Here is a 25,895-nt window from a genome sequence, read left to right as displayed (position 1 = left end):
CTCGCTGCAATGAGAGGAAAGTCTGGTCAGCAACAAAGACCCAGCACAGCCGAAAATAAATACATAGAATTACTGAAGAAATGCATACACGTGTAGAAAATGTATAACAGAAATTTGACCATGAAGGATACGCAACAAGATCAAGATGGAAATTTAAGGAAGGAGAGAAGGGAATGGAATCTGGCAGGCGCACAAAGGGGACTTCAGTTTCATCATTTCAGCATTTCCTTTCTCAAAGAAAAAATTCTGAAACAAACATGGCAACATTTAACACTGATTAAATCAAGTTGAAGATTACCTTATCATATTATTCTCTGTGCTTTTTATTTATATTTGAACATACTGATAATAAAATAATAACAGAACCCATTTAAATGCCAAATTATAATTCTAAAGTTTCCACCCATAGATTATGTTACTCCTCCTAGTTAATTTTTTAAAATTCTTTTTTCTTCAAAATGTTAACATACTACCAATTGTGCTAGTGTTTTTATGGATGGCCCTGTTTCATGAGGTTTAGAAAGCATTTTGGCACAAAGGCTCTTAAGAATATATCTTCATTATTCTAGAAAGAATTTTAATGACCTGTCGTTCATCAGTGTTAATGACAGTCATGTAGATAAATCCCTAAGCAGTACTTTTAAGGGTTGCATTTTTTGCTCAGCCAAAATAAAAAGTGCTTTCTTGACTTTCTGGATAATTTTGCTAAGCAAGCGTGTTGTACATTTTCAGGTGCTCAAATGAAACAATTGGGAGCATTTGTTTAGTGTTTTGCTTGCTAACTTCAACAGAACAGCAAGAAACGGATCATCCCTTTGAATCTTTATCACTTTGAATATGTATTGATTGGTGAAACAAACAGCACCGTGACCTAGATTTTCAATGTCACGTATTGAAATGTGGCTGGTGTGCTCTGGGTTTAGCAATTCTCTGTTCATCGTATAAATTAACTGAGACAATGACTTGTGACCTTAAAATTGCAGCTTTGTGGTTCAATATGCCATTGACCTTTTTATGTCCTGTCTATGGAGTATTAATGTGTAAAATGGTCACCAAATTAATTTATGTCAGCTGTTGTCTACATTCTAACTAGAAAACAATTTTCATTGTCTGGAGCATGAATGTTTATAGTATACATATTTTAAAAATTAAAAATTTCAATTTCAATGTTATTTAACATTGCTGAGATTATTGAATGTGAAATGTGTTCATAGATACTGTATTATTTATTGACTACTCACAAGTCCATGCATGGTTGGGTCTTAGAGTGGTGACTGAGACACTGCCACTGTCTTCAAATTATTAATAATCTAATGAGTAACAGAGTCAGAAAACAGACTTTTATAATACAGGGAGATAATACTGTATCAGTGGCATAAAGACTGTTAAAGGAACCCATAGCAAGGAAACCCAGCTGAGTCTTGGAAGATCAAAGTGAGAGATCTAGGAAGGCTTCCTGGTGGTAGAGTCTAGGCTGCTTCTTCATTTGAAGGCTGGCATAAGAATAGTCCATGTAGGGGAGTTCACACATGGAAAAGCAAGAGAAAGCATGTTGCTGTTGTTGAGTAGCTAAGTCATCTCCAACTCTTTTGCTACCTCATGGACTGTAGCCTGCCAGGCTCCTCTGTCCCATGTAAGAATACAGGAGCAGGTTGCCATTTCCTTCTGCAGGGCATATTCCCAATCCAGGGATTGAACCCTCATCTCCTGCATTGCCAGGTGGATTTTTTACCACTAAGCCACCAAAGAAGTCAAAGAGAAAGTATACTGTGGGCCAAATATTCAGATTGTTTCTTTGGTATCAAGAATCACCATTCACTCAGGGTTTTTGCATATTCCACATCTTCTAAGAATACTTCACAAGTTGGCCCCAGAAAGCTATAATTATTAATAACATGTTGCCCTACTTTAAGTAAAGTTATGTTTCAGGCTTGCAATATGTAAGAATAAGGATGATAAACTAAGCAGCTCAAAGTCTGTTTTGATGCCACCAGCTTAAGCAAGATGCGAAGATTGCAGTTGCCGGCAGTATTGAAGCCAAGGCCCATGGCACTCTTCTTTGTCCATGAGTGACCCCCAGCTTCCTCTGTCTCCCCATCACCCACACACCGCCTGAATGTAAGGTTCAGAGCTGAGCAAGCCCTCCTCATAGCATCCTGGAGCCTGACTATAGATCTGCAGCAGAGCACAGACTTTTCTCCACTTGACCACCTCTTTCTGTTTTTGTCTAGTTTACCACAATCCAGACATTTAGGATGATTTGGATTTCACGTGTTTATGCAGCCTTTCTGAACACTTATCCTTTTCATTTTACTTCACCTAATTTTTTTTCAAATGTTCATGAGAAAATTTTTTTTCAAATGTTCATGAGAAAATTAGTTCACATCATGAACTAAAAACCTGTCTTGCTCTGGGATAGGCACTAATTTGAAGGGCTGAAATCTACCATAAAGTCTAGTAAACTAAGTAAAAACATCATTCTTTGACATGCTCATGTATTTGTTTACTTAAAAGTTTGATAAGGTATGGTAAAATATATATATATACTACTATAATGCTTTTTATAGCAATGGCAGCCCACTCCAGTACTCTTGCCTAGAAAATCCCATGGACGGAGGTGCCTGGTAGGCTCCAGTCCATGCGGTCGCTAGAGTCTGGCTCGACTGAACAACTTCACTTTCACTTTTCACTTTCATGCATTGGAGAAGGAAATGGCAACCCACTGCAGTGTTCTTGCCTGGAGAATCCCAGGGACAGAGGAGCCTGGTGGGCTGCCCTCTCTGGGGTCGCACAGAGTCGGACACGACTGAGGCGACTTAGCAGCAGCAGCAGCATAATGCTTTTTTGTTGCTCAGTCGCTAAGTCATGTCCAACACTTTGCGACCCCATGGACTGCAGCATGCCAGGCTTCCCTGTCCTTCACCGTCTCCCAGAGTTTGCTCAAACTCACGTCCATTGAGTCGGTGATGCCATCCAACCATCCTCTAAATATAGTTTCTTAGTGTGTTCAGAACGTAATCCATTTCTTTTTAACTTTGTAATGCAGGAGAAGAAAACCTCCTGGCAATTTTACGACGAAGATGGTGGAAATACATGATCCTGGGACTGATAGACTTGGAAGCAAACTATCTGGTGGTCAAGGCTTACCAGTACACGACTCTGACCAGTATCCAGGTACCACGGCTCTTTTTTGTTCTTATCTTCCATATCATCTTATAGATGTAGTTTGCTTTCAGTTTAGTCACTTGGGAATCTGAATACTAGTCTGTAGATTTTGCAATGAGAAGGAAATCAAATGTTTAAAAATTAACTTAAATTTTATATTGGCGTTCTTTTAATTTTTCTTAACTCACATGTAATTGGACATCTCTTTCTTCTTTGATTTTAGTATACCACAAGAACCATTGTCGCCCATTAAGGGAGCAGTGAGGTAGATGGGCGCTGGGAAAACAGCCACGGTGCTCCAAACCCAGCCTAGGTCCCACCCACCCCCAGAAGCCCCACAGTGACAACACACGCCTCTGTCTCTCTCTCGTCTGCTCCCAACACTTCATTTTAAAGCTCTGTCTTCATTGTCTGACTTACCTAAGAATGCTGTCTGACTATTTCCTCCTATTCCACCAAGCTGCGAGCTCTTTCACAGCAAGAAGGATATCTTCTTCACCTTTGAATCTCTAGTACCTCATACGAAACCCGGCACATAATAAACACTCAAAAATATTTAAAGAACTTAATTAAATTGCATTGATTTCCAGTGTTTTGGGACACAGAAATTCCCACATGTGGAGGGCCCTGGAATGTCTATACCGGTGTATATAGTGGGAGAAGAAAGAGGGACGCTGGCTTCATGGTGGAACTGGGCCCATTAGTGCAGACTGGAAACTTACAAATTGGCTTGGGGAGCATGAAAAGGAAACGTCTCCCTTTGGAAATCCAGTTGACCTTTGTTTTCTTTTGTTAAGCATTGAAAATTCACAACCAATTACTGGTTGCTTAAGTTCTGTGGGGATTTATACAAATGTTTTTTGCAGTTTCCTTTCGTCAACAGTGACAAGGTTTTTAACAACGTTCCCCTTGTCCTCAAGTGTTTTGTTCAACCCATGTTATGCACAACCATTGATCCATCCAACACCTCTCTCAAATTAACTGTCTCACACCCTGTTTAATGCTGCATTCTATAAAAAGTTTAACTCTGCAGAAAGGCAGAAAAATAATAATGTTACCGATATACATTTTTCTTCATTATAACTTACTGAGCAAGGGATGGCGAAAGTGAAAAAGCAAGTTGAATCTAACAATTTTAGAACCATTTTGCTTCCTACAAAAAAAACTATTAAATAATAATAAATGGTCAAAAGAAAAGGTGTTTGCTCTTGGAACCATGTTGGTTCTGTTGTTTTGTATTTCAAAAGCTTAGGGGCAGGAAACCTGAGGAATATGATTGGAGAATAATTATTCCAGTTTGATTCATTCGGCCACTTCAAAAATAAGTACTGAATACTTCTGTGTTCAAGTCAGTGTATTAGGGAGGGAACACGTGTGAACAAAAGAACAAAATAGATACTTTCTGTATTCTCATGGAGCTTCCAGGAAATGGGAAAGGCAGCTTTTGGTCAAATAACCAAGTGAATGGGTATATCATCTCAGCAGTTAAGAATCCACCTGCTAAGCAGGAGACATGGGTTCAATCCCTGGGTTAGGAAGATCCCCTGGAAAAGGAAATGGCAACCCACTCCAGTATTCTTGCCTGGAAAATCCCATGGACATAGAAGCCTGGCGGGCTACAGTCCGTAGGGTCACAAAAGAGTTTGACACCTTAGCGACTAAACAGCAACAAAATCATTATAGTCAGGGCTAAAGGTTTTAAAAAAGAAAACAACTCAGTTCTACAAGGACATTTGTCAGAATGACCTGACCTAAACAGGAAAGTTGGGGAGGTTTTTTCCTAAGGGATTGCTGATGGAGTGAGATTTGGGAGAGTAGTGGAAGATTAGTTGGGAAAGAAAGAGATTCAAGCAAAGAAGACAGCATGCCCAAGGCTCTGTGGTGGGAAGGACCATGGTGAGGATGAGGTTGTGAGCAAGGGCTTGTGACTCGGTGAGGAGAGTGAAGAAAAGAGTGGTAAACAAAATGGGCTGGGGAGGGAGGTGGGGGCCAGCTTCCACAAGTCCTGACAGCCAGCACAAAGGTTTGAGTCTATCAGCTAAGTGCCGTGGGAAGCCACATTTGAGTTTTAAAGGCAGTCAGGCTGTGGTGCAGAGAACAGATTGAAGCAATGGGTGCTCACAAGGGAATAAAGGAAGACAGAGCTAGAAAGTTCAGTTGGGGGTCATACAAGAGGAGGTCTTTAATGCCAGGATAAAGAGTCTGGCTTAATTTTGTAAGAGAGCCATGAAATTTTCTGAGGAAAGAGATGATAGAATGTGACCCCACCACCATTTTTATAGGCACCTCTGCTTCTACAAGACAGTCCTCATTATTAGCTGGCAGAACACCAGATACTTTTGTTTTCTGACTCTCTTAGAAACAGCAATGAAGAGCCTCTCCATGTTTTATCCCCCTGCCCTTTCAGTTCATCCACCAAATTTAGGATTAAATGTCACAAGCAATTGATACATGAAACATGAGAGGAAAATACATACTTCTGAACTGATTATAAACTCACAGGGAACTGCAAAACTGCATAGGATTCTTTGAACTGTTTGTTCACGCAGCTTTTCCTCAATGGTGACATTCTGTATGACTTTCATATAATGTCACAACCAGGATATTGACATTGGTACAATACTGTTAACTAGACTACAGACCTGATTCAGTTTTCATCTCTTTTCCTTCACTCGTGCTTGTGTGCGTGTGTGTGTGTGTGTGAGTCACTCAGGAGTGTCCAACTCTTTGTGACTCCATGGACTGCAGCCCACCAGGCTCCTCTGTAGCTGTTCCCAGTTTGATCCACGTGTAGGTTTATGTAGCCACTATCACACTCAGGATTCAGGACTATTCCATTTCCACAAAGGAAATCCCTCACGCAACCCCTGTGACGTGACACCCATTCCACCAGCCTCATCCCTATCCCTAGCGACCACTACTCTATTCTCCACCTGTATGACTTTGTGAACTGGAGAATATGCATAGAATGAAATTATATGGTATTTAACCTTTTTGTTGTTGTTGTTGAATTGCTAAGTCATGCCCAACTCTTTGTGACCCTAATGGACCATAGCACACCAGTCTCCCCTGTCCTGTACTATTTCCCGGAGTTTGCTCAGATTCATGTCCAATAAGTCAGTGATGCTATCTAACAGCCTCATCCTCTATTGCCCCCTTCTCCTGCCCTCAATCTTTTCCAGCATCAGAGTCTTTTTCAGTGAGTCTGCTCTTTGTATCAGGTGGTCAAACTATTGGAGCTTCAGCTTCCGCATCTGTCTTTGCTTTCCAGTCAATGTTCAGGGTTGATTTCCTTTAGGATTGACTGGTTTGTTCTCCTTGCTGTCCGAGGGCCTCTCAAGAGTCTTCTCCAGCACTACAGTTTGAAAGCATCAATTCTTTGGCACTCTGCCTTCTTTATGGCCTAACAATCTATAATGCCCTTAAGTCCATCAGAATTATTGCATATATCCATAGTTTGAGTAGTATTCCATGGTATAAATATACCAGAGTTTGTTTAACCATCACCTGCTGAAGGACTTATAAGTTGTTTCCAACTTTGGGATTTTACATTTAAAGCTAGCAAGACATTCATATGCAGGTTTTATATTAATATAAGATCTCATTTCTCTGGGATAAATGCTCAAAAGTGCAACTTCTGGATCATGTGGGAAATGACTATTTGGTTTTAGAAACAGTTAAATAACTGTGCAGAGTGGCTGCACCCTTTCACACTTACACCAGCAGTGTATCAGAGGTCCAATTCTCCCTGCCCTCACTAGCATTTAATATTATCGTTATTTTCTATTTCAGTCATTCTAAGAGATATGCAGTGATACTTCATTGTGCTTTTAATTTGCAGTTCCCTAATGGCTAATAATGTCAAACATCTTTTGGGAAGAAAAATTTTAACTTTGCCTTTATAGTAAGAAGATAAAGAAAGCTAACAATGGCAAGAGATAACATTTATTCAGGAAAAAAGACGATGAAAGATGGACAGTGAAGTGAAGAAATCGAGCTGTTTTCTTTATTAGAAAGTCAAACGAGAAATGGTAACACCATCATATTGGATTTATAAGGGTTTTAGTCTAAAGACACATTTGTGGATTTGTATCTCTTGACTTGTAGAGAAGGAATAGATTGTGTCTGTGACTTTGAGACAGATTAGCAATGACATTTGGATAAATTCTAAAAGCTGTGCTATTTTTATAACTGTGCTATATGAACCATTTCAGTAGAAATACCAGCTTTACAACTTCTCACCCAAAGATGATTCATCTTTCTTCAGCCGTGTAGTACTAAAATGCAAACAGATGAAACTAGTGTATCTGTGAAAAAAGAAGGTCTCTTCAAACACAATAGTTTGGTAATTAAAATTAACTCACATGGGAAACAACCTCCATTTCTCTTGCTAACCGTGCTGAGAAGGCTGCATCTCCAACACAACCTTTCCTTCACGCAGTGCATGTGTCCAAGCTCTTCCCATTTTTAAGCAGTTTTCCAAGAGCAAAGAACAAGAAAGAAATCCTTCTAGTCCTGATTATTTTCCTTCTGCCCCAATCCTCTCCTTGGGTATGTTGCTGCTGCTAAGTCACTTTAGTCGTGTCTGACTCTGTGCGACCCCATAGACAGCAGCCCACCAGGCTCCCCCGTCCCTGGGATTCTCCAGGCAAGAACACTGGAGTGGGTTGCCATTTCCTTCTTCAATGCATGAAAGTGAAAAGTGAAAGTGAAGTCGCTCAGTCGTGCCTGACTCTTAGCGACCCCATGGACGACAGCCCACCAGGGGTTAATACAGAATGAAAGCCAGCTTCTCCAGTGTGCAGTGTGATACACTGGTCAGCATGCACTGACCCTAGGACTCACTGTGCAAGGCATATACATGCAACCTACATGTGTTGCATACACAACATACTACACTATACTCATGCAACAGTTTTTTACCGAAGCAATGGCTTTTTGTAACTCTCAGTTCTTTCTAGGCCCTCTCTTTGTGAATTTTCAGTAGGCTAAGAATTTAGTTGTATATGATAGAGAGGCTGGGTAGTTTGTACCTTCTTATGTCTCTCTGGAGTCTAAAGTTTAAGCCAAATGAATAGACTTGGCAACAGATTCTTTTATTGATTAAAAAAAATGCCAACACTGTGGCTAGATGCTGGGGACACAGACACTGATCAGACCTGAGCCGTAGCGTGGGATGATAGACAGCTATGTTAACAATTAGAATGCAATGTGGCAGTATGGTAGGAAAAATATGCCTTCAGCTCAGTGCAGACACAGGAGAGAGGTACTTGTCACCCCTGCGATTTATGTAATGGTGGTCCTATAGTCAAGAAGTTGTGACACATGAGAGAAAGTCACTAAGTAGACTTTTTATTTGTAGCCAACCTGAATTTCCACCTCCGTGGATGAGAAGAGAGAAAGCATGCCTGTGCATATTAGAAACATGTCCTGTGGGCTTGAATTTACGATTATGAGCTCAGCTTTTAAGACTGTATTTCCTTCTTTATCCTCACTGTTTCTACCTGTCCCTGATGCAGGAGTATGGCAGTTTAATGACTATTCAAGAGCTATTTTAAAGTGCATTTAAAGGCAAAGCATTCAAAAGCAACATTCTTACCCCCAAAGGGAACATGATACTCTGACTCTCAGATTTCTTAGACCCGGACTTCCTATTCTCATGATTGTGAAAATAACTTAAATATGTAGCAGTCTAAATCTAAACATTTGATTGGTTGTGGCACAGTTTTTGATCAGCCTTTTGTCCTAATGTCAGGAGAGCCCCTTGTACATTATTGAAGGACATGCTAAAACTACCTTCAGTCTTTAGTTCCATATGATGTCCATCCCTAAACCTGTCTTTAAATGTGTTCTTTCAAACTACCTTCTAACTAAGGGAGCTTTCATACTCTACCTCCACTGACCCTGGTCGAGTGGGCTGGTCCCCCGATGCCATCAGGTAATTCCATTGGCAAGTAAGGAGAGCATCTCTCTCCCTTCCTCCCACTTCACGCCACAACAGCCAGGCCCACAGTAAAACGTGCATTTGATCCTCTCTTGATTCTACTTCTTCATCTTCCTTATTGTAACTGTCACTTGCTACTTTATTTGGTAGTTGTTCACATAGTATATTTCCTTTCTCATTTAAGTCTGTAAGGTCCTTGAGGTGAGACCTGTGTACCTGACATACAATAAGTGCTGAAAAAAATGTCTGATGTATTGCATAAATGTGGAAACAGTTCCTCTTTGTCTTCTTCACAATATCATGTACATATAGATGTCAAAAAGACATGAAATATTTGAATAAAAAGGTTAAAGAATGAAAGGATTAATTTCTAAAGACCAGCTTTTGGGCAAGGCTGCACAAGTCACCTTTAATAGTTTTATTGTCAGGAAGTGCATTTATTCATATAAGACCCAAGTATGGAACTCTAAAACACCTTTTAAGTATTCTCCTATGCTCTGGGGATGTAAAGATGATGACGAAACTGTCCTAGCTCTCAAGAAGTTCAAGTGTTGCGGGTGCAGATTCGTTCATGCTCTGCTTAGATGTTCAGAGTAATTGTGCGTGCATGTGTGCTATTCGCTTCAGTCATGTCTGACTCTTTGTGACCCTATGGGCTGTAGCCCGCCAGGCTCTTCTGTCCATGGGATTCTTCAGGAAAGAATACTAGAGTCGGTTGCCATGCGTTTTTCCTCCAGGGGATCTTCCCGACCCAGGGAACAAACTCATGTCTTTTATATCTCCTGTGTTTGGCAGGTGAGTTCTCTAATCTTCATAGTGAACCTTCTCTAAGTATCCTTGAGGTAGCTAAATAGCAGTGGATGGAGGGAAAACTCTGGTTAGATGTAAAACTTGCCAATTTCTTCCAGTTTAAAAACTTGGTTTGGATATTTTAGTTGATTTTGGGCAAACACTGAGGCTTTTGGAATTCCTCTCTCCCTAATGCATTTCTGAGAAGACACGTGGGTCTCTAGGGTGACCTTTGGCCTCTCGTTGGTCCTTTGACTGTGGTCCACCCTTGGGCAGTCGGCCGCTGGTTGTTGAGTGTGCACTTGCTGGGTTGGATGTGGATCTGTGGCTCAGTTCTGTGCCTGGCCTTCTGCTGGCCTCTGTTGCTCTCTCCCCCATTCTTGAGCCTCCCCTGATTCTCTTTGATGCTGTGCACCTCTAGGTGTCTGGCTGTGAATGTGTCTGGTCTCCAGCCATGGTGGTTCCTGCCACATAGAACCCCCTGTTCCACCCCAGGTCACCCAGCCTGCACCTCTTTGCAGAGCACTCTGACTTCTGGCAAAACAGGGGTTGAGAAGGGTGCTGGGGAGCCAGAGTTTTCTATCAATGACATTCCACCTCTGCTTATTCTCGATGTGGCCTCTTCAAGTTGGTGTGGTGCTGCCCTAAAGGAAACTGATGCTTTGCTTTCAGTTTCCTTTCAAACTGTCTAGCATTTTTTTTCCCAGCTGGGCCTTCTGTTTGGATAGCGGCCCTCTGAGCACAGATGATTCAGTATCCATTTCTCCTCTGTCAATTTCTTTTCCTCTGGCCATGTCCACAGGTGGGAAGGGCAAGTGCTCCCTCCCTCATTCACTCTAGCATAGACTTCTTCATCTCACACTCTCCTTTTGGGACACCTGCCCACCCTAACCTTCCACATTCTGGAGAAAACTCTAGTGAAGTTGGTAGTATGGATTCTTGATAGGTTGGAGGGATATTATAGAATTTTGAACCCCTTCTCCTTCCACACACCTGACTCTCTAGACCTTTCCTTGCTAAAGGCATCAGGAGAATTTGTTTTGTGTTTAGAAGCTCATCAGTGACCTCCTGCATGCTGTGTGCTCAGTCATGTCAGAGTCTTTGCAACCCCACGGTCTGTAGCCTGCCAGGCTCCTCTGTCCATGGGATTTTCCAGGTAAGAATACTGGAGTGGCAATTAAAATAAATAAACTAATTTACAAAAAAAAGAATACTGGAGTGGATAGCCATTCCCTACTCCAAGGGATCGTCCCAACCCAGGGATCAAACCCATGTCTCTTGCATCTCCTGCTCTGGCAGGTGGGTTCTTTGCCACTGAGCTGCCATTTACATCAGTGACCTCTCTGTTCTATAATCACCTGCTGTTGAATTCCTCATGGCTCAGTTTTATAGTTAGAAGGTGGATGGGGCATGATTTAAGAGGGAAAAGTAAATTTCCAAAAAATTTTATCCTATTTTACTGGAAGTTCAGTTCAGTTCAGTTGCTCAGTTGGCTCAGTCATGTCTGACTCTTTGCGACCCCATGAACTGCAGCATGCCAGGCCTCCCTGTCCATCACCAACTCCCGGAGTCCACCAAACCCATGTCCATTGAGTCGGTGATGCCATCCAACCATCTCATCCTCTGTCATCCCCTTCTCCTCCTGCCCTCAATCTTTCCCAGCATCAGGGTCTTTTCCAATGAGTCAGCTTTTCGCATCAGGTGGCCAAAGTATTGGAGTTTCAGCTTCAACATCAGTCTTTCCAATGAACACCCAGGACCGATCTCCTTTAGGATGGACTGGTTGGATTTTCTTGCAGTCCAAGGGACTCTCAAGAGTCTTCTCCAACACCACAGTTCAAAAGCATTTACTGTAAGAAAGATCTGTAAACAAATTACAGGAAAGGCAGCAAAATGGATATATACAGAAAATACTGTGGGATTACAGAGGTGGAATGACTGAACCCACCGGTTTTCAGAAAAGACTCAGGAGGACACATTCCAGTGGGCTTTACTGACAACAAGAATCTAACAGTAAAACTAGACAACTTGACTCCCTGATGATTGTCAGCTCCCCTGGCTAATCTAGAGGATTCTAAAATAGTGAAATACCCTCACGTGTTTGTTCTCTCTCTCTCTCTGAACATGAGTTTCCCCTCTTATTTGGGGATCGAGGTTCCAGAGGGAGGGGATATATGTGTACTTACAAGTATTGATGCTGTCGTATGGTGGAAACCAACACAACATTGTAAAGCAATTTATCCTCCAATTAAAAATAAATGTAAACAAATTTTAAAAACCAGTCTCCTGCTACAGTTGTGGGTATGCAAATATAACATCCTATAGTCCATGTTTCTCTACAAGCTCTAAGGCAAAAATAATGCAACAAATAATAACACCTGATGTTGTCTGATCCTACCATCATCTCCTAAGCAGACTCTAGCAAATTTCTCAGTAAATTTCCTCTCTTTCCTACAAATAGACCTGTCTCTGCTCTTCTGACATTCTCAGACTTGTCTGAGATCCATGTGACAGCCAGTCCGCCAATCAGTGATGCACCTGCTTTAGCAACGCCTCCAAAATGTAGTAGATGCTCATTAAATGCCAGCTCCTTTTATTCCCATATTTTTCACTTCACATATTCTGTTCATTGATCCAGCTTAAGGGAAAAAAAGTTAAAAAGAGACACGTTGCCTAAACCGCTCCATCCTCTCTTACACTCTCACTCTTGTACAGCAAATTTAAGAGGAGCAATGAAAAAATTCACAGTTGCGTGCAAAGCGATCTAGGGGAAAGAACCTGCTTGAGACACAAGGAGAAGTTTATGGAAATCCACATTCCAATTAGCTTTGCCACTGACTGATGACTATGTTACCTCAGATGGGACCATTTGCCAGTCAGTAGAGGTGAAATCTCATAAAGATTAATGAGATTGCTGCTAGGTACAAACAAAATTCTCCTAACCCGCTCTGTTCAAGAGTGAAAATATCAAGGGAAATTGTACAAGAAAATATGGTAATATCCTATTTGGAATGTTTTCACAGTACCAGAGGCTAAACAAACCTTAAAGCCCTGGAATGCTGTTGCTTGACATGTAAAATCAAGAAAAATTTCTCCTATGGTACAATGGTACCCCTTTTCAGCAGTGAACATGTTCCTGAAGTAATAACCTCCAAATAACTTTCTATGAATAATTTATATTTTTAACATACTTGGAAATGTACAGAGTATTTCTTGTAAATCAAAAAATCATTTTGTGCTACGAATAATAACTCATATTTGTTTCCTTAGGTGTTCTTTCCATATACCGAGTTTGTGAAAAGTGAAACACCCCTATAGTCCAATATTGTCGTTGTTGGTCACTTAGTCGTGTGCCGGCTCTTTGCGATCCCATGGACTATAGCCCGCCAGGCTCTTCTGTCCATGCAATTTTTAAGGCAAGAATACTTGAATGTGTTGCCATTTCCTTCTCCAGATCTTCCCTATCCAGGGACTGAACCCACGTCTTCTGCATTGGCAAGAGAATCCTTTACCACTGAGCCACCAGGGAAGCCCAATAGTCCAGTATTACACCACACACAAATATTCATATTTTTCAGAGCTAGTGGCCAGATTGCCCGGCCTGGCATATTTGGTGGATGAGGATGAATAGGGCAGGTGAGAAGATACGAGAGGTCCAGCCTTGGCTGCCCTCAAAGCTGCTTTATGCTCAGTGGTTCATCTGTTAACCACTGACAGCCTGAGACCTTCTGAACGTGAATGGTGTCTACAGAATACAACTGGTAGAACTGTGGGCAAATGATTGTACGAAAGGGCAGTTTTAATCAATGGTAAGGAATTTATGTGTGTGTGTGTGTGTAAAGACAGAGAAGGACAGAAACCAAGATAGAGATAGAAAGAAAGTTTAGCATTGTACACACAAGTTTTCTAATGGCAAAATAAATAAAATTTTAAAACTCAAATTTTTCTTACTTCAGAAATTTATGACTTACAAGCCTTGATACAAGCTAATTTAAAATTTTCTAAAGTCAGAATGTTCCAATTAGTCATGCTTTAAGATCTTGCCAGTTAGGGTATGTTCATTGGCTGAATGTATTCATTTGGCCTTTTAAGTGATTTTTATAGATAAGAAATTTTTTCATAAGAATTTAGAATCATGGTTTTAAGTCATCCTTCCCAACTTTCTTGAAGCAAAATTCTATAAATAACATCACTGATAATTTCCTCATACGTGGATCCTGAAATTTTAAAGATCATTAGTAAGATGAAAGAGAAAGTCAGTGATTTCCTGGGTTGGGCACAGGACTTGAGGATTTTTTTTAAACCAATGATCTAGTTTTGGATCATTTTAAAGCACGATACTATAGCCTATAAAGGATTTAATTAGAGAACACAATATGAAAGATAATGGACTTGAAAAGAGCTAGTTTGTAACAAATAGCTTCCATAATTAGTCAACATAACATGAGAGTTAAGAGTAAGCAAACTCCAAATAGTTTCATTAGAAATATCTGTTTATATAAAAATTCTCTTTACTTTTCAAATAAAACTGTCCTCGATATAATGATATTTTACTATACACAATGTAAACAAAGTAGTCTATTAAATAGCAAAACTTTATACATTCAAATCAATATTCAAAGTGCTTATCTTTTATTATTATATACTTATTCTGATGTGACTGTCAGTGTTCAAAATATGTTATAATTTCTCTTTTAAAATCTTCAGAGCCAATCTTAAGTTATGCAAGTTTCTTTATAATTTATCCTCCTTTTGAGTCTAGAAAGTATTATCTAGCTTAATCTAGCATTTTGCTTCTTTCCAAAAAATAAATCTTGATCTCAAAGAATGAGCGGTTGCTTCCATTAAGGATATGCTAATGAGTGTTCTGAAGGCAATTTCAAAGAGTTCAAACAAGTTCTTGAGCAACAAGAACTTCATTAAAATACACCCATGACCTTCAAAGTGACTACCTTGAATGACAGCCATGTTCAGGTGAATGAATTCCAGTGTGTTAAAGATTAGGTATGTAAACAACTGCACACCCTGCTCAATAAGCAGCGATTTTCTTTTCCTTAAAAAAAATCCTCATTATTTTCAAAACACACTTTTCATTATGCATGAACATAGCTGGTATAGTGGCAGAATAAAGTCCCCACAAAGATGTTGATGTTCTAATCCCTGTAATACATAAACACATTACTTTACAATATGTTACACTGTTTTAACACAAAGGGGACTCTGCAGGTGTGATTAAATTAATGAAGTTAAGATGATGTGGTTATTACAAATTATCTGAGTGGCCCCGTCGTAATCACAGAAGTTCTTTGAAGAAAGGAGCAGAGGTCAGGGATGCCAGGAGTTGTGACAATGGAATCAAAAGTCAAAGAGTGAGAGAGATTTGAAGATGCTACACTCCTAGCTTTGAAGATGGAGGAAGGAGATGCAAACCGAGGAAAGCAGGCGGCCACCAGAAGCCAGGACCGGAAAAAAGGCAGGGAAAGGGATTCTGCTCTAGTGTCTCCAGAGAGAACGCCGGCCAGGCATTGTCTTTGTTTTAGTATTTCTGATCTCCAGAGCTGTGTTGTCCAATCTCCAAGTCACGTCCGACTCTTTGTGGCTCCATGGACTGCAGCGCACCTGGCTCCCCCGTCCTCCCCTGTCTTCCAAAGTTTGCTCAAATTCATGGCCGTTGAGTTGGTGATGCTGTCCAACCATTTCATCCTCTGTCGCCCCCCTTCTTCCCCTGCCCTCAATCTTTCCCAACATCAGGGTCTTTTCCAATGAGTCAGCTTTTTGACCAGGTGGTCAAAGATTGGAGCTTTAGCTTCATCATTAGTCCTTCCAGTGAATATTCAGGGTTAATTTCCTTGAGGATTGACTAGTTTGATCTGGCAGTCCAAGGGACTCACCACAGCACCACAGTTCAAAGGCATCAATTCTTTGGTGCTCAGCCCTCCTTATGGTCCGACTCTCACATCCGTACATGACTGCTAGAGAAACTGATAGTCATATAGCTTTGACTATATGGACCTTTGTCAGAAAAGTGACATCTCTGCTTTTTAATATGCTGTCTAGGTTTGTCATAGGTTTCCTTCCAAGGAGCAAGCGTCTTTTAATTTCATGGCTGCAGTCACTGTCCTCAGTGATTTTGGAACCCAAGAAAATAAAATCTGTCACTGTTTCCACTTTTTCTGCTTCTATTTGAAATGAAGTAATGGGATCAGATGCCATGATCTTAGTTTTCTGAATGTTGAGTTTCAGGTCATCTTTTTCCTCCTTCACTTTCAAGAGACTCTTTAGTTCCTTTACACTTTCTATCATTAGAGGGATATCATCACCAGAACTGTAAGATAATGAATTTGTATTGTTTTAAGCCACTACATGTATGGCCATTTGTTACAGCAGCAATAGGAAACAAATACAGTTGGAGATAATATTTAATTCCTCCCTCACCCCCACTCCCAAGCATATTTGAAGGCGTTGAACTTTGCAGGGCTTTCTCCAAAAAGAGCCTGAGCATGGAAGCTGAAGCAGGCTTTTCTTGCCCATCTGTGTTGGTGTTTTCATCCTTTGAGAAAAGAGTGCTTCCAATGCCACCTAGATGGGCTCCTTAGAGGAGGACTTCCGTGCTGTCTGCCACAAGTAGATGTGCCTGAGCATATCCCCCTGCTTGCTTTTAGAGAACTTCTCATTTTGACTCAATCACTGTGCAAAATGTACCTGTAATAATGGTTAAAGAGAGAGCACGACCTTGCCCTTAAAGGAAAAGCATGCATAGCCTGCCTCCTTTGGCAGGGCATTTGGAGGGATGTGTTTGTTCGTAAATCATGAGTCAGTAAAATCCTGTGAGCCACTTTCAGACTGAAGGGTGCAGTTTTAAAGCTGTCAGACTCTTTAAGACTCAGACAATGAGAATTCATAAAAACACCAACATATGAGAAAATAACGATTTATTTTTGTCCCTGTTCTTCCTGTCTTCCCACTTGTTTCTCTCTTCGAGGCTGGGGTCATTTCCAATTCAAGAGCCTTTGAACCACAAGACAGAGCGTGCCTGTGCATTTTCTGGGGCCATCAAGTTAGGGGGCTCCGTGACCAGATTAGGAGTTGAGACACCCTCTGGGCCAGAGAATGATGAGGCAACTAGCAACTGCACAGGACGCTCAGCTGCAGCTCCTCTTGACTGAAATCAGGTCAAATCGCAGCTTTAGACAGCACCCTTTACTTCAGCGGCAACAAATCTCCCCTAAGTGGCTCAGATAAATCAAAATTATTCACTCACAATTTATTCATTCATTCAACATTTACTATCTGCAAATGGAATAAGCACCTCTGGACTTTGCTTAGGGGTCAGTGAGTTCTTCTCTGACCACTGGTTAAAAATCTCAATATCCTGCCCCATTCAACACTCCCTCTCCTGTTTTCTTTTTCTCCATAGTTCCTATTATCGACATACAATATATATTCCTTGTTTGCCTCTTCTTACACAAGATTACAAACCCCCATGGTGGGGGGGGGTTTCTTTACTACCTAGATTTTTTTGTTTCCCAGTATAGCAGCTGGCATCTGGAAGATGCTCCATAAATATTTTGGAAGGAATTAACAAACTACTTAAGGGACCCTACTGTATACTAAGCACGATCCCCGCTGCAGGAGGTAACTGAGTGCAAGGGAGGAAAAGTCGTCTCCTTATGGAAGGCGTTTGTGTTTTAGCATGATAAGTACAATTTGATAATACAGAGATCAGTGGGAGACCCTGATGTGCTGTGCTAAGTCTCTTTAGTCGTGTCTGACTCTTTGCGACCCCGTGGACTGGAGCCCACCAGGCTCCTCTGTCCATGGGATTCTCCAGGCGATAATACTGGAGTGGGAGTTTCTTTCTCTGGGAGACCCTGAAGGGGATGTCTGATCTCTACTTAGGAAACCAGAGAGAGCTTCCTGGAGGAAGTATTGTATGAGCTCTGAAAGAAGACTGAGTGAGCCAAGGAGAAATAGACATGAGAAGACCATAGCATGTTAAGGAACTAAAAATGTCTTAGTTTGAAGGCATTTTGAAGAAAGACATAGTCAAAGAAGAGAATGAAGGGGTAACTGGTGACAAATCACAAAGGGACTTATAAGCCACATCAGAGAGTTTGGGCTTAACCTTGAATGTTGCTAGTGTAGGAATGGCATGACAAGATGTCCAGTTTAGAAAGAGTCACATGTCCTAACGAGGAAGGGGCAGACAGGACAGGACAAGGGATTCTAGAGATATCTAGGTGGCTAAATAGACAGGATTTGGTAACTTATTTAATGTGTGGGGTGAAAAAGAAGGATCAATCTGTTTTAGTCACTCAAATATTTTGCAAATATTTATTGAGCCTATATTATAAGTGTGGGGCTTCCCAGGTGGCACTAGTAGTAAAGAACCCAACTGCCAATGCAAGAAATGTAAGAGACCCGGGTTCGATCCCTGGGTTGGGAAGATCCCCTGAAGGAAGGCATGGCAACCCACTCCAGTATTCTTGCCTGGAGAATCCCATCGATGGCGGAGGCTGGTGGGGTACAGTCCATAAAGTCGCAAAGAGTCAGACATGACTGAACCAACTTAGCACAGCACAGCACATATTAGATATACTTTTCCATGATGCTAGACATATAGCATGAAGAAGACAGGACTCTTAGCCTCATGATGCTTCCCTGCCAAGTCACGCTTAGTTTTTATTCTGTCTCTCCCACTAGAATGCAGGGGAGTGAGATATGTAAAGATATGCAGGGAACAGCACAAAGGTGAGAGTCCTAAGCACGCATGTTTAAGAAATGGAAGGAGTGAACGGGGTTAATAATAGTAAGAGATGACACTGAGAAGGAGGGAGGGGCCAGATGCTAGGACTGTGTAAGTCAAGGCAAGGAGTTTGACTTTCTTCCGAGGAAAATCATTAGTATGTTCAGAGCAGGGGATTGACTCGAACTAATTTGTATTTTGAGATTGCTGTGGTCATGGCTGCTCAGGGAGGATTGATTACTAGGAGGAAGAGTCAATCTGCGTAGACAGTCAGGAGGCCACAACTGAAAGCTGATGGTGGGGGCAGGGGGAATCCCCTGGTCCAGGGGTTGACACTGAGCTTCCACTGTGGGGTGTATGGCTTCAATCTCTGGTCTGGGAACTAAGATCCTGCATGTCAAGCAGGTGGCCAAAAAAAAGAAAGGAAGTTGGTGGGGAATGGGGGCTTGACGCCAACTGCCAACTGTGGAGGCGATTAGGGGTAGTCGGGTGCATTGATAAGACAAAGCCATCAGGATTTTCTAAATGTTTAAATGGAGGAATGGGGAAAGTCTGAGAGAGAAGGAAAAGGTAAGAATGATGCTTTAATTGATGGCCTGAGCTGCTGGGTTGTGTCACGGGATGAGATGAACAAGACTGGAGACTAGCTGATGTGGAGCAGAAAGTCAAGGGTTCTGTCTGGCTGTGCAGATCTGAGCTTCCTGTGAGCATCCAAGCAGAGTTCAGTAGAGGCAACTGGGTTTATGTCTCTGGTTCAGGAGAGAGGTGGGATTGGAATGATCTGAAGTCATTTCCTATAGAAGGTGCTGAAAGTCATGGTCTGATTAGATCACCAGTGGAGTGAGTATAAATGGAAGAAAGTAGGCTGCGAAGGGAACAACGTGCTAAGAGGAGAATCTGGAAGCAAGCCAAGACTGTTATCTTAAGAGGGAAGGAGTGACTCCCTAAGCACCAGACATGCTAAGTTCCTAGTGATTCCATTCACCCAGGGAAGACTTAGGTGAGGGAGGAGCAGTCTGGGCACCTGGGTGAGCCATGCTGAGCAGTAGGCGTTCCTGGTACCTCCACACCTGATCATCAGGAGGTTGCATGGCTCTGGAGTGTAGAGCTGGATCCAGATTGGAGATGCAGATCTGGGAGTCACCAGTATAGACACGACTTTTCAAGCCAGAACAAATAGGTGGAATCTTGCAGGGTAAATGTGGACAGTTGAGACGAGACACTATGACAAAGTCCTGAGAGGATAGCATTTGAGAAGGTAAGAGTAGATCTAGGGGCCCACAGACCAGGAACACAGGAACCATGAGAGAAGAAATGGGAGGCAGAGGCAGGCGTGGCAGTTAAGAGCCAGCAGGAGGAGAGAACATCAGATGCTGCACTGGGTAAGGGAAGGACTGCGATGTCTCTGCCTGGTTCAGAAACAGGGGCTGTGTTTTTGAGCAATTTTGATGGTGTTTGGGGAACAGAACCCAGACTGCCCTGAGTTGAGAGGTTGAATGGATTTCAAAGAGATGGAGACCATGGCTGAATGCAACTCTTCTAAAGTAGTTTGGCAGGAAAGGAAGTCAGAGTTGGGTGAGAACCAGAGAGTACCTAGGAAATGGAAATGGGAGAGCTAAGGACTGAACCTCAAACATACCAACTACGAGGGACAGAAAGAATAAAATGAGTCCACAAGAAGTCAGACGGAAGTGCCAGAGAGGGAGGAGGAAAAAGAAACAGGAAAGAAGAGGACTCAAGGGCACAGTAGTTAATAACGCCAAATGCTGCGGAAATGGTTAGTTCAGAGTGAACGTGCGGTGAAGCTCTGGTCATCACGGCAAAAGCCGTGGTCGGAATCGATGCAGCTTGAGGAATGGATGGGGCCCGGATACAAGAAACAGACTGTAGATTAATTTTTCAGGAAGCCTGGCTGTGAAGAGGGAAAGATAAAAAGCTGCAGAGCAATTGGGCATTGAGGGTGAGACTGGGGCGTGTCTATATGGTGAAGGAAAACAGGCAGCAGTGAGGGCAGGATGGAGACCCAAGAGGAACACAGGGAGGGAAGGTCCTAAGGAACAGAGGGCAGAATCTCCTTCAGTGCCAGACAAGTCCTTAAGGGAAGACACTGGACGTGAACTGGAGGAAAGACCTGTGTGTCTATCGACATTTGTCTACTTGAATCTCCATATAGAGTGTTTGGGTCATGCCCAGCACCTGTAGCAATGCTGAGCATTCAGTAAGCAGTAAATAAATACTTGCCAACTGTAGCCCACCAGGCTCCTCTGGTGGAATTCTCCAGGAAAGAATACTGGAGTGGGTAGCCATTCCCATCTCCAGGGGGATCTTCCCAACCCAGGGATGAAACCCGAGTCTCCTGCATTGCAGGCAGCGTCTTTACTGTCTGAGCCACCAAGGAAGCCCAGTGACAAGTATAAGGTAACATTCACCTTTGTTTTAAATAAAACCTGGAATAGTTGAGTGAGACCTAGAGATAGATCCCCAAAGGTGCAAGATTCTGTCCTCTAGCTTTTGAAATTGTTTCTCCCTGCTGTTTTAATGCTGGGAAGAATCACGAGTAATGCAAAATTAATGGGAAATTAATATTTTATCAGAAAACGTTCATTTCCTTCAATATGTGCTTTGAAATGTGTACTTTCTTTAATGTTATTGTTCATGTTCTTATGTTCATGAATTCCATAAATAAGAAATATAAGTTCATAGTGCTTGAATGACTTAAGGCAAGCACTTCTCCAAAAGCACTCAAGCTAGCTACACAGTATCAGAAACCCATCACTAAAAAGAAACAGTTCTGATTCTCGTACACTTTTCTTATACCATTCACCTTCTTTCGTATGAAAAATGCAGACAACTAGTGATTATTTTTTCAGTACTCTAGGAGTCTGCATCTCTCCTAGAGGGCTCTCAACATAAGAGAGAACATACAAACCTGCTTGATCGAGTTGAGGCTGAGCCAGCCTAGACTGTTGTTATAAGAACTGGATTTTATGTACTTTCTACTTCACCTAGAGGGCTTCCCTGGTGGCTCAGATGGTAAAAAAAATCTGCCTGCAATGCAGGAGACCTGGGTTTGATCCCTGGGTTGAGACGATCCCCTGGAGGAGGGCATGGCAACCCACTCCAGTATTCTTGCCTGAATAATCTCCATGGACAGAGTTCATGGGGTCACCAAGAGTCGGACACAACTGAGCGACTAAACACAGCACGGCACCTAGACCTTGCCTGCTTAAGCTCAGTCTGTGTGAGAAGGGCAGACCTGGGACCACACTCTGGCTCTGACTCTGTTATGGGGCTTCAAGTAAGTTACCTGTTATCTTTAGCACTGTTCCCTCATCTGTAAAATGGGGGAAAAGAGCTGGCCTTGCACCTATGGTATATGATAGGCATTCAGGAAATGTTAATTCCTTGCTTTCTGCTTTTAGAATCCAGTTTGACAGTCAGAGCTTGTTTATAAATGTGATTAAAGCTCTAGTGATGCTCACTTGTGTGAGTTTTTCCTGTGGGAAAGCTCCACTCTCACCCAAGAAAGATTTCCATGCAGCAGAGCTAGAAAGCACGTATCTTCCTAATTACCTGTATCTTTAGCTTGTCCCAGATTTTTAGGTGACCACCAGAAGATACAGGCTTCCCTGGTGGCTCAGACAGTAAAGAATCTGCCTGCAATGCAGGAGACCTGGGTTTGATCCCTAGGTTGGGAAGACCCCCTGGAGATGGCTACCCAGTCCAGTATTCTTGCCTAGAGAATTCCATGGACAGAGGAGCCTGACAGGCTACAGTCCATGGAGTCTCAAAGAATTGGACTATGACTGAACAACTAAAGAGATGCTCCAGTGGTCACCTAGATTTTTAGTGCATGGTAGTATCTTTCTTTTGTCTTTAAGAGTTGAAGCTGTAAAAGTAAAATAAGATATTTTTAACAAGTAGGAAGTTCTGATGAATTACACAAAGAAACATAAAATTCACACATTGAAATCCTTTTCAATAGAAACAAGAAAGATAGTTTAGTGAAAATCTCTTTCTAAATTCTGAAAATAGGACATTTGCTGGGAAATGACTGTCATATAGTCATCATAATGACACGTTTTATTAGTTCAGATCTCCTGGGCAACTTGATGGAAACATGGCTTCATCCATTATGGACATTTTAAGGCAGTAAAACCTAAACATTAAGTCCTGAGGTTTGGGGTTAGTGAGGGTCGAGATGTTATGAATACAATAGTCCTGGAAAGAAAAAAATCTGGTGTGGATGGAGGAGGTCAGGGTATCTACCAGAGAAGTCTGTTCCAGATGAAAAATACTGCTCCCTGGAACTGTATTTGAGTTTTCAAATGCTTCTGGCCTGGCTGCATGTCGAGGCCCCTGAATCAAATGGTTCTTGACTGCCTGTGAGTGTGCATTTCCCAAATTATATCCCGCTCTCTTCAGCTGGACTGTCAGCTAAAAGAGGACTTTTGTTGTGTCTGTTACTGAAGTTTGCCTTTTTTAAGATCCTTCCCTGTTAAGGATTCAGTTTTACTCACCAGAGATGAATTTATAATATACATCACTTTTAGAAACATGGGAGGATTGCCAATTAGGAGCAGAGGCAGGGAGAGAGGAAATGTTCTCTTTCCTGGAATCACCTACCAGTTGCCTCAGGTTTAGCCTCTGACAGCTGGGTCACGTGCATAGCCGGAGGGGAGCATTAATGAGGAGCTGAAGGCGGGCGGAGGAGTCTCTTTTGGGTGGAGAGAATTAGAAAGAGGGATGAGGTCACCTCCTCATTATGCTCTCCTGGGATGGGAGCAGTTGGGTATTGGGGCATTTTTGTATGACTTTTTGTTTTTTAAAACCATTTGCTTCCTTAGAGAAAGACTGATCTGACTCTTGTAGATTGTTTACACTCTCATAACAGGTGTTGTTTTATGTATTTTGAAAGTACTATATGCACACGAGAGGAAATTTGGAAACCACAGAGAATTTGGGGGAGGGATGTATGAAGTCTCAGTGATCCTATTCAAAGATAGCCATTATTAACATTTTATTTGTATAGATTCTGATTTTCTTCTTCCAGAGATTTTTATGCCTAATACTATGATGTGTAGATTTTCAATCAAGAACTTTTATGTGAAGATAGATGTCACCCAAATCAAGTGGTGGTAGGAAAGGAATGTCGAGGGACTTTTCTCTTCTCCCCATCATACCACCCAGGAGGCCAGGAAAGACATTCATTCCCTTTCGATGCTGGGACACTGGAAGAAGTCTCTTCCTCTCTGCCCATTCCTTCTTGCTCCAGCCCAGACAGGAAATAGCTAATTCAGTATCCAGCGGGGAACTTTACCACTTGGTGGTGGTGGTATGCCTTCTCTCTCTCTGCTTTCTCTGCTAAGTCACTTCAGTCATGCCTTAAACAAAAAGGAGGAACAAGCTGTCTTCAAATTCTTTCATTTTTGCCTGCTTTATGGATTCGTAACAACTGTTCTTTGCTGGAAGGACCCCTGAGACAGGGTCCAAGACTTGAGGACACTTTACTCCAGTATATCTGCCTAAGAAAGTTTGCATGCATGCTCAGTCATGTCCGACTTTTTGCAACCCCCTTGGACTGTAACCCACCAGACTCCTCTGTACATGGGATTCTTCAGGCAAGAATACTAGAGTGGATTGCCATACCCTCCTCCAGGGGATCTTCCTGTCCCAAGGACTGAACCCACGTCTCCTGTGTCTACTGCATTGGAGGTGGATTCTCTACCCACTGAGCCACCTGGGAAGCCCATAAGAAATTTTGGGCTAAATTAAAATTGGAGTGGGAGATAGGAGGCAACACTGCTTCTGTAATCCAAGTCTGAAGTTAATACAGTGGGGGGTCTCATCTCTACTTGGTTCCTTGCATCTCTTAGGTGAACTATGTGAAATTGTCAATATTGAAATTGTCATTTTTTTTTACCTACAAAAATGACCGTTCCACATGGATCAAGCTATTATTTTCTGCCAGATAGAATCCAAAGGTGAGGAGACATGACCACAAGCATCCAACATTAAAGGAGAAAACAGTACATGGAGCAATTTAGACCCAAAATACAGCCTCTAAATATAGACATTTTATCAGAGTGAAAACATAATGCTATTGTCAGCTTTTCTGAAGGTATTTAAGGGTCATAGTTTGATGATAAGTTACAAGCCATGCTGAGTTTTTACATCTATAAGTACAAACTGGGAATACCTATTTTTACTTTGCAAAGCAAATGAAATTCTTTCATCTTAGTTTGTATTTGTCTGCTAATTGTGGACAATTAAGTAGCCACTTAAGTAGTAAGTAGTAAGTGGACAAGTAAGTACTTACTAATGAAAGGTTGTTGTTGAATCACGTGAAGACACCGGGATTCTTGACCCCGGGAGGAGAAGAATTCAATCCGGGGCCAGAGACGAGGCTTGATCGCTCAGAGCTTTTGTGTAATAAAGTTTTATTAAAGTATAAAGGAGATAGAGAAAGCTTCTGACATAGGCATCAGAAGGGGGCAGAAAGAGTACCCACTTGCTAGTGTTAGCAATGAAGTTATATACTCTCCAATGAATCCAGAGAACGTCTGGAGATTGTAAAGACCTCACCAGACCTACTCCCATAATTTACATTTTAAAATAACAGAATTAGCCAGAAGGTTTAATCCAGAGACTGTCCTCAGGCAGGATACATCCTTGTAAAGACCAGGTCTACTCCCATAATTTACATTTTAAGATAACAGAAGGTTTAATCCAGAGACTGTCCTCAGGCAGGATACATCCTTGTTATATAATCCTAAGGAATGTAGAGAAGGAAAAAAAAGATTTGTCCTTTCTTCCTTCTTGAGAATTCCAGACCCCTCTCTCCTTGGGGACCCCTAGACTCCTTATCAACCTGCCTAGGAAATGACTCTCTCACTAAGTAGTAAGTAGTTACTAAGTAGTAAGTGGACAAGTAAGTAAAACAAATAAGGAGTCAATCCTAAAGGAAATCAGTCCTGAATATTCATTGGAAGGACTGAAGCTGAAGCTCCAATACTTTGGCCACCTGATGTGAAGAACTGACTCATTGGAAAAGACCCTGATGCTGGGAAAGATTGAAGGCAGGAGGAGAAGGGGACGTCAGAGGATGAGATATTTGGATGGCATCACCGACTTGATGGATATGAGTTTGAGCAAACTCTGGGTGTTGGTGATGGACACGGAAGCCTGGTGTGCTTCAGTCCATGGGGTTGCAAAGAGTCGGACACGACTGAGCAGCTGAACTGAACTGAA

At 41.9% G+C, this 25,895-nt stretch overlaps 1 protein-coding gene across 3 annotated transcripts in view; it reads left to right on the top strand.

Annotated features, from left to right (window-relative positions):
• Window positions 1–25,895, top strand: part of SLC35F1 (solute carrier family 35 member F1) — a 426,615-nt gene that overhangs the window by 329,571 nt on the left and 71,149 nt on the right. For all 3 annotated transcript variants that reach the window (XM_055535079.1, XM_055535077.1, XM_055535078.1), the window contains exon 3: window positions 3,047–3,174. In XM_055535079.1, the coding sequence (XP_055391054.1) occupies window positions 3,047–3,174 (128 nt within the window). The remainder of the gene's footprint in view (window positions 1–3,046; window positions 3,175–25,895) is intronic.

The sequence above is a fragment of the Bubalus kerabau genome, chromosome 9 (assembly GCF_029407905.1).
Source record: "Bubalus kerabau isolate K-KA32 ecotype Philippines breed swamp buffalo chromosome 9, PCC_UOA_SB_1v2, whole genome shotgun sequence".
NCBI lineage: Eukaryota > Metazoa > Chordata > Mammalia > Artiodactyla > Bovidae > Bubalus > Bubalus kerabau.
Note: the sequence above shows the minus strand (reverse complement) of the source record. Positions and strands in the feature narration are given on the sequence as shown.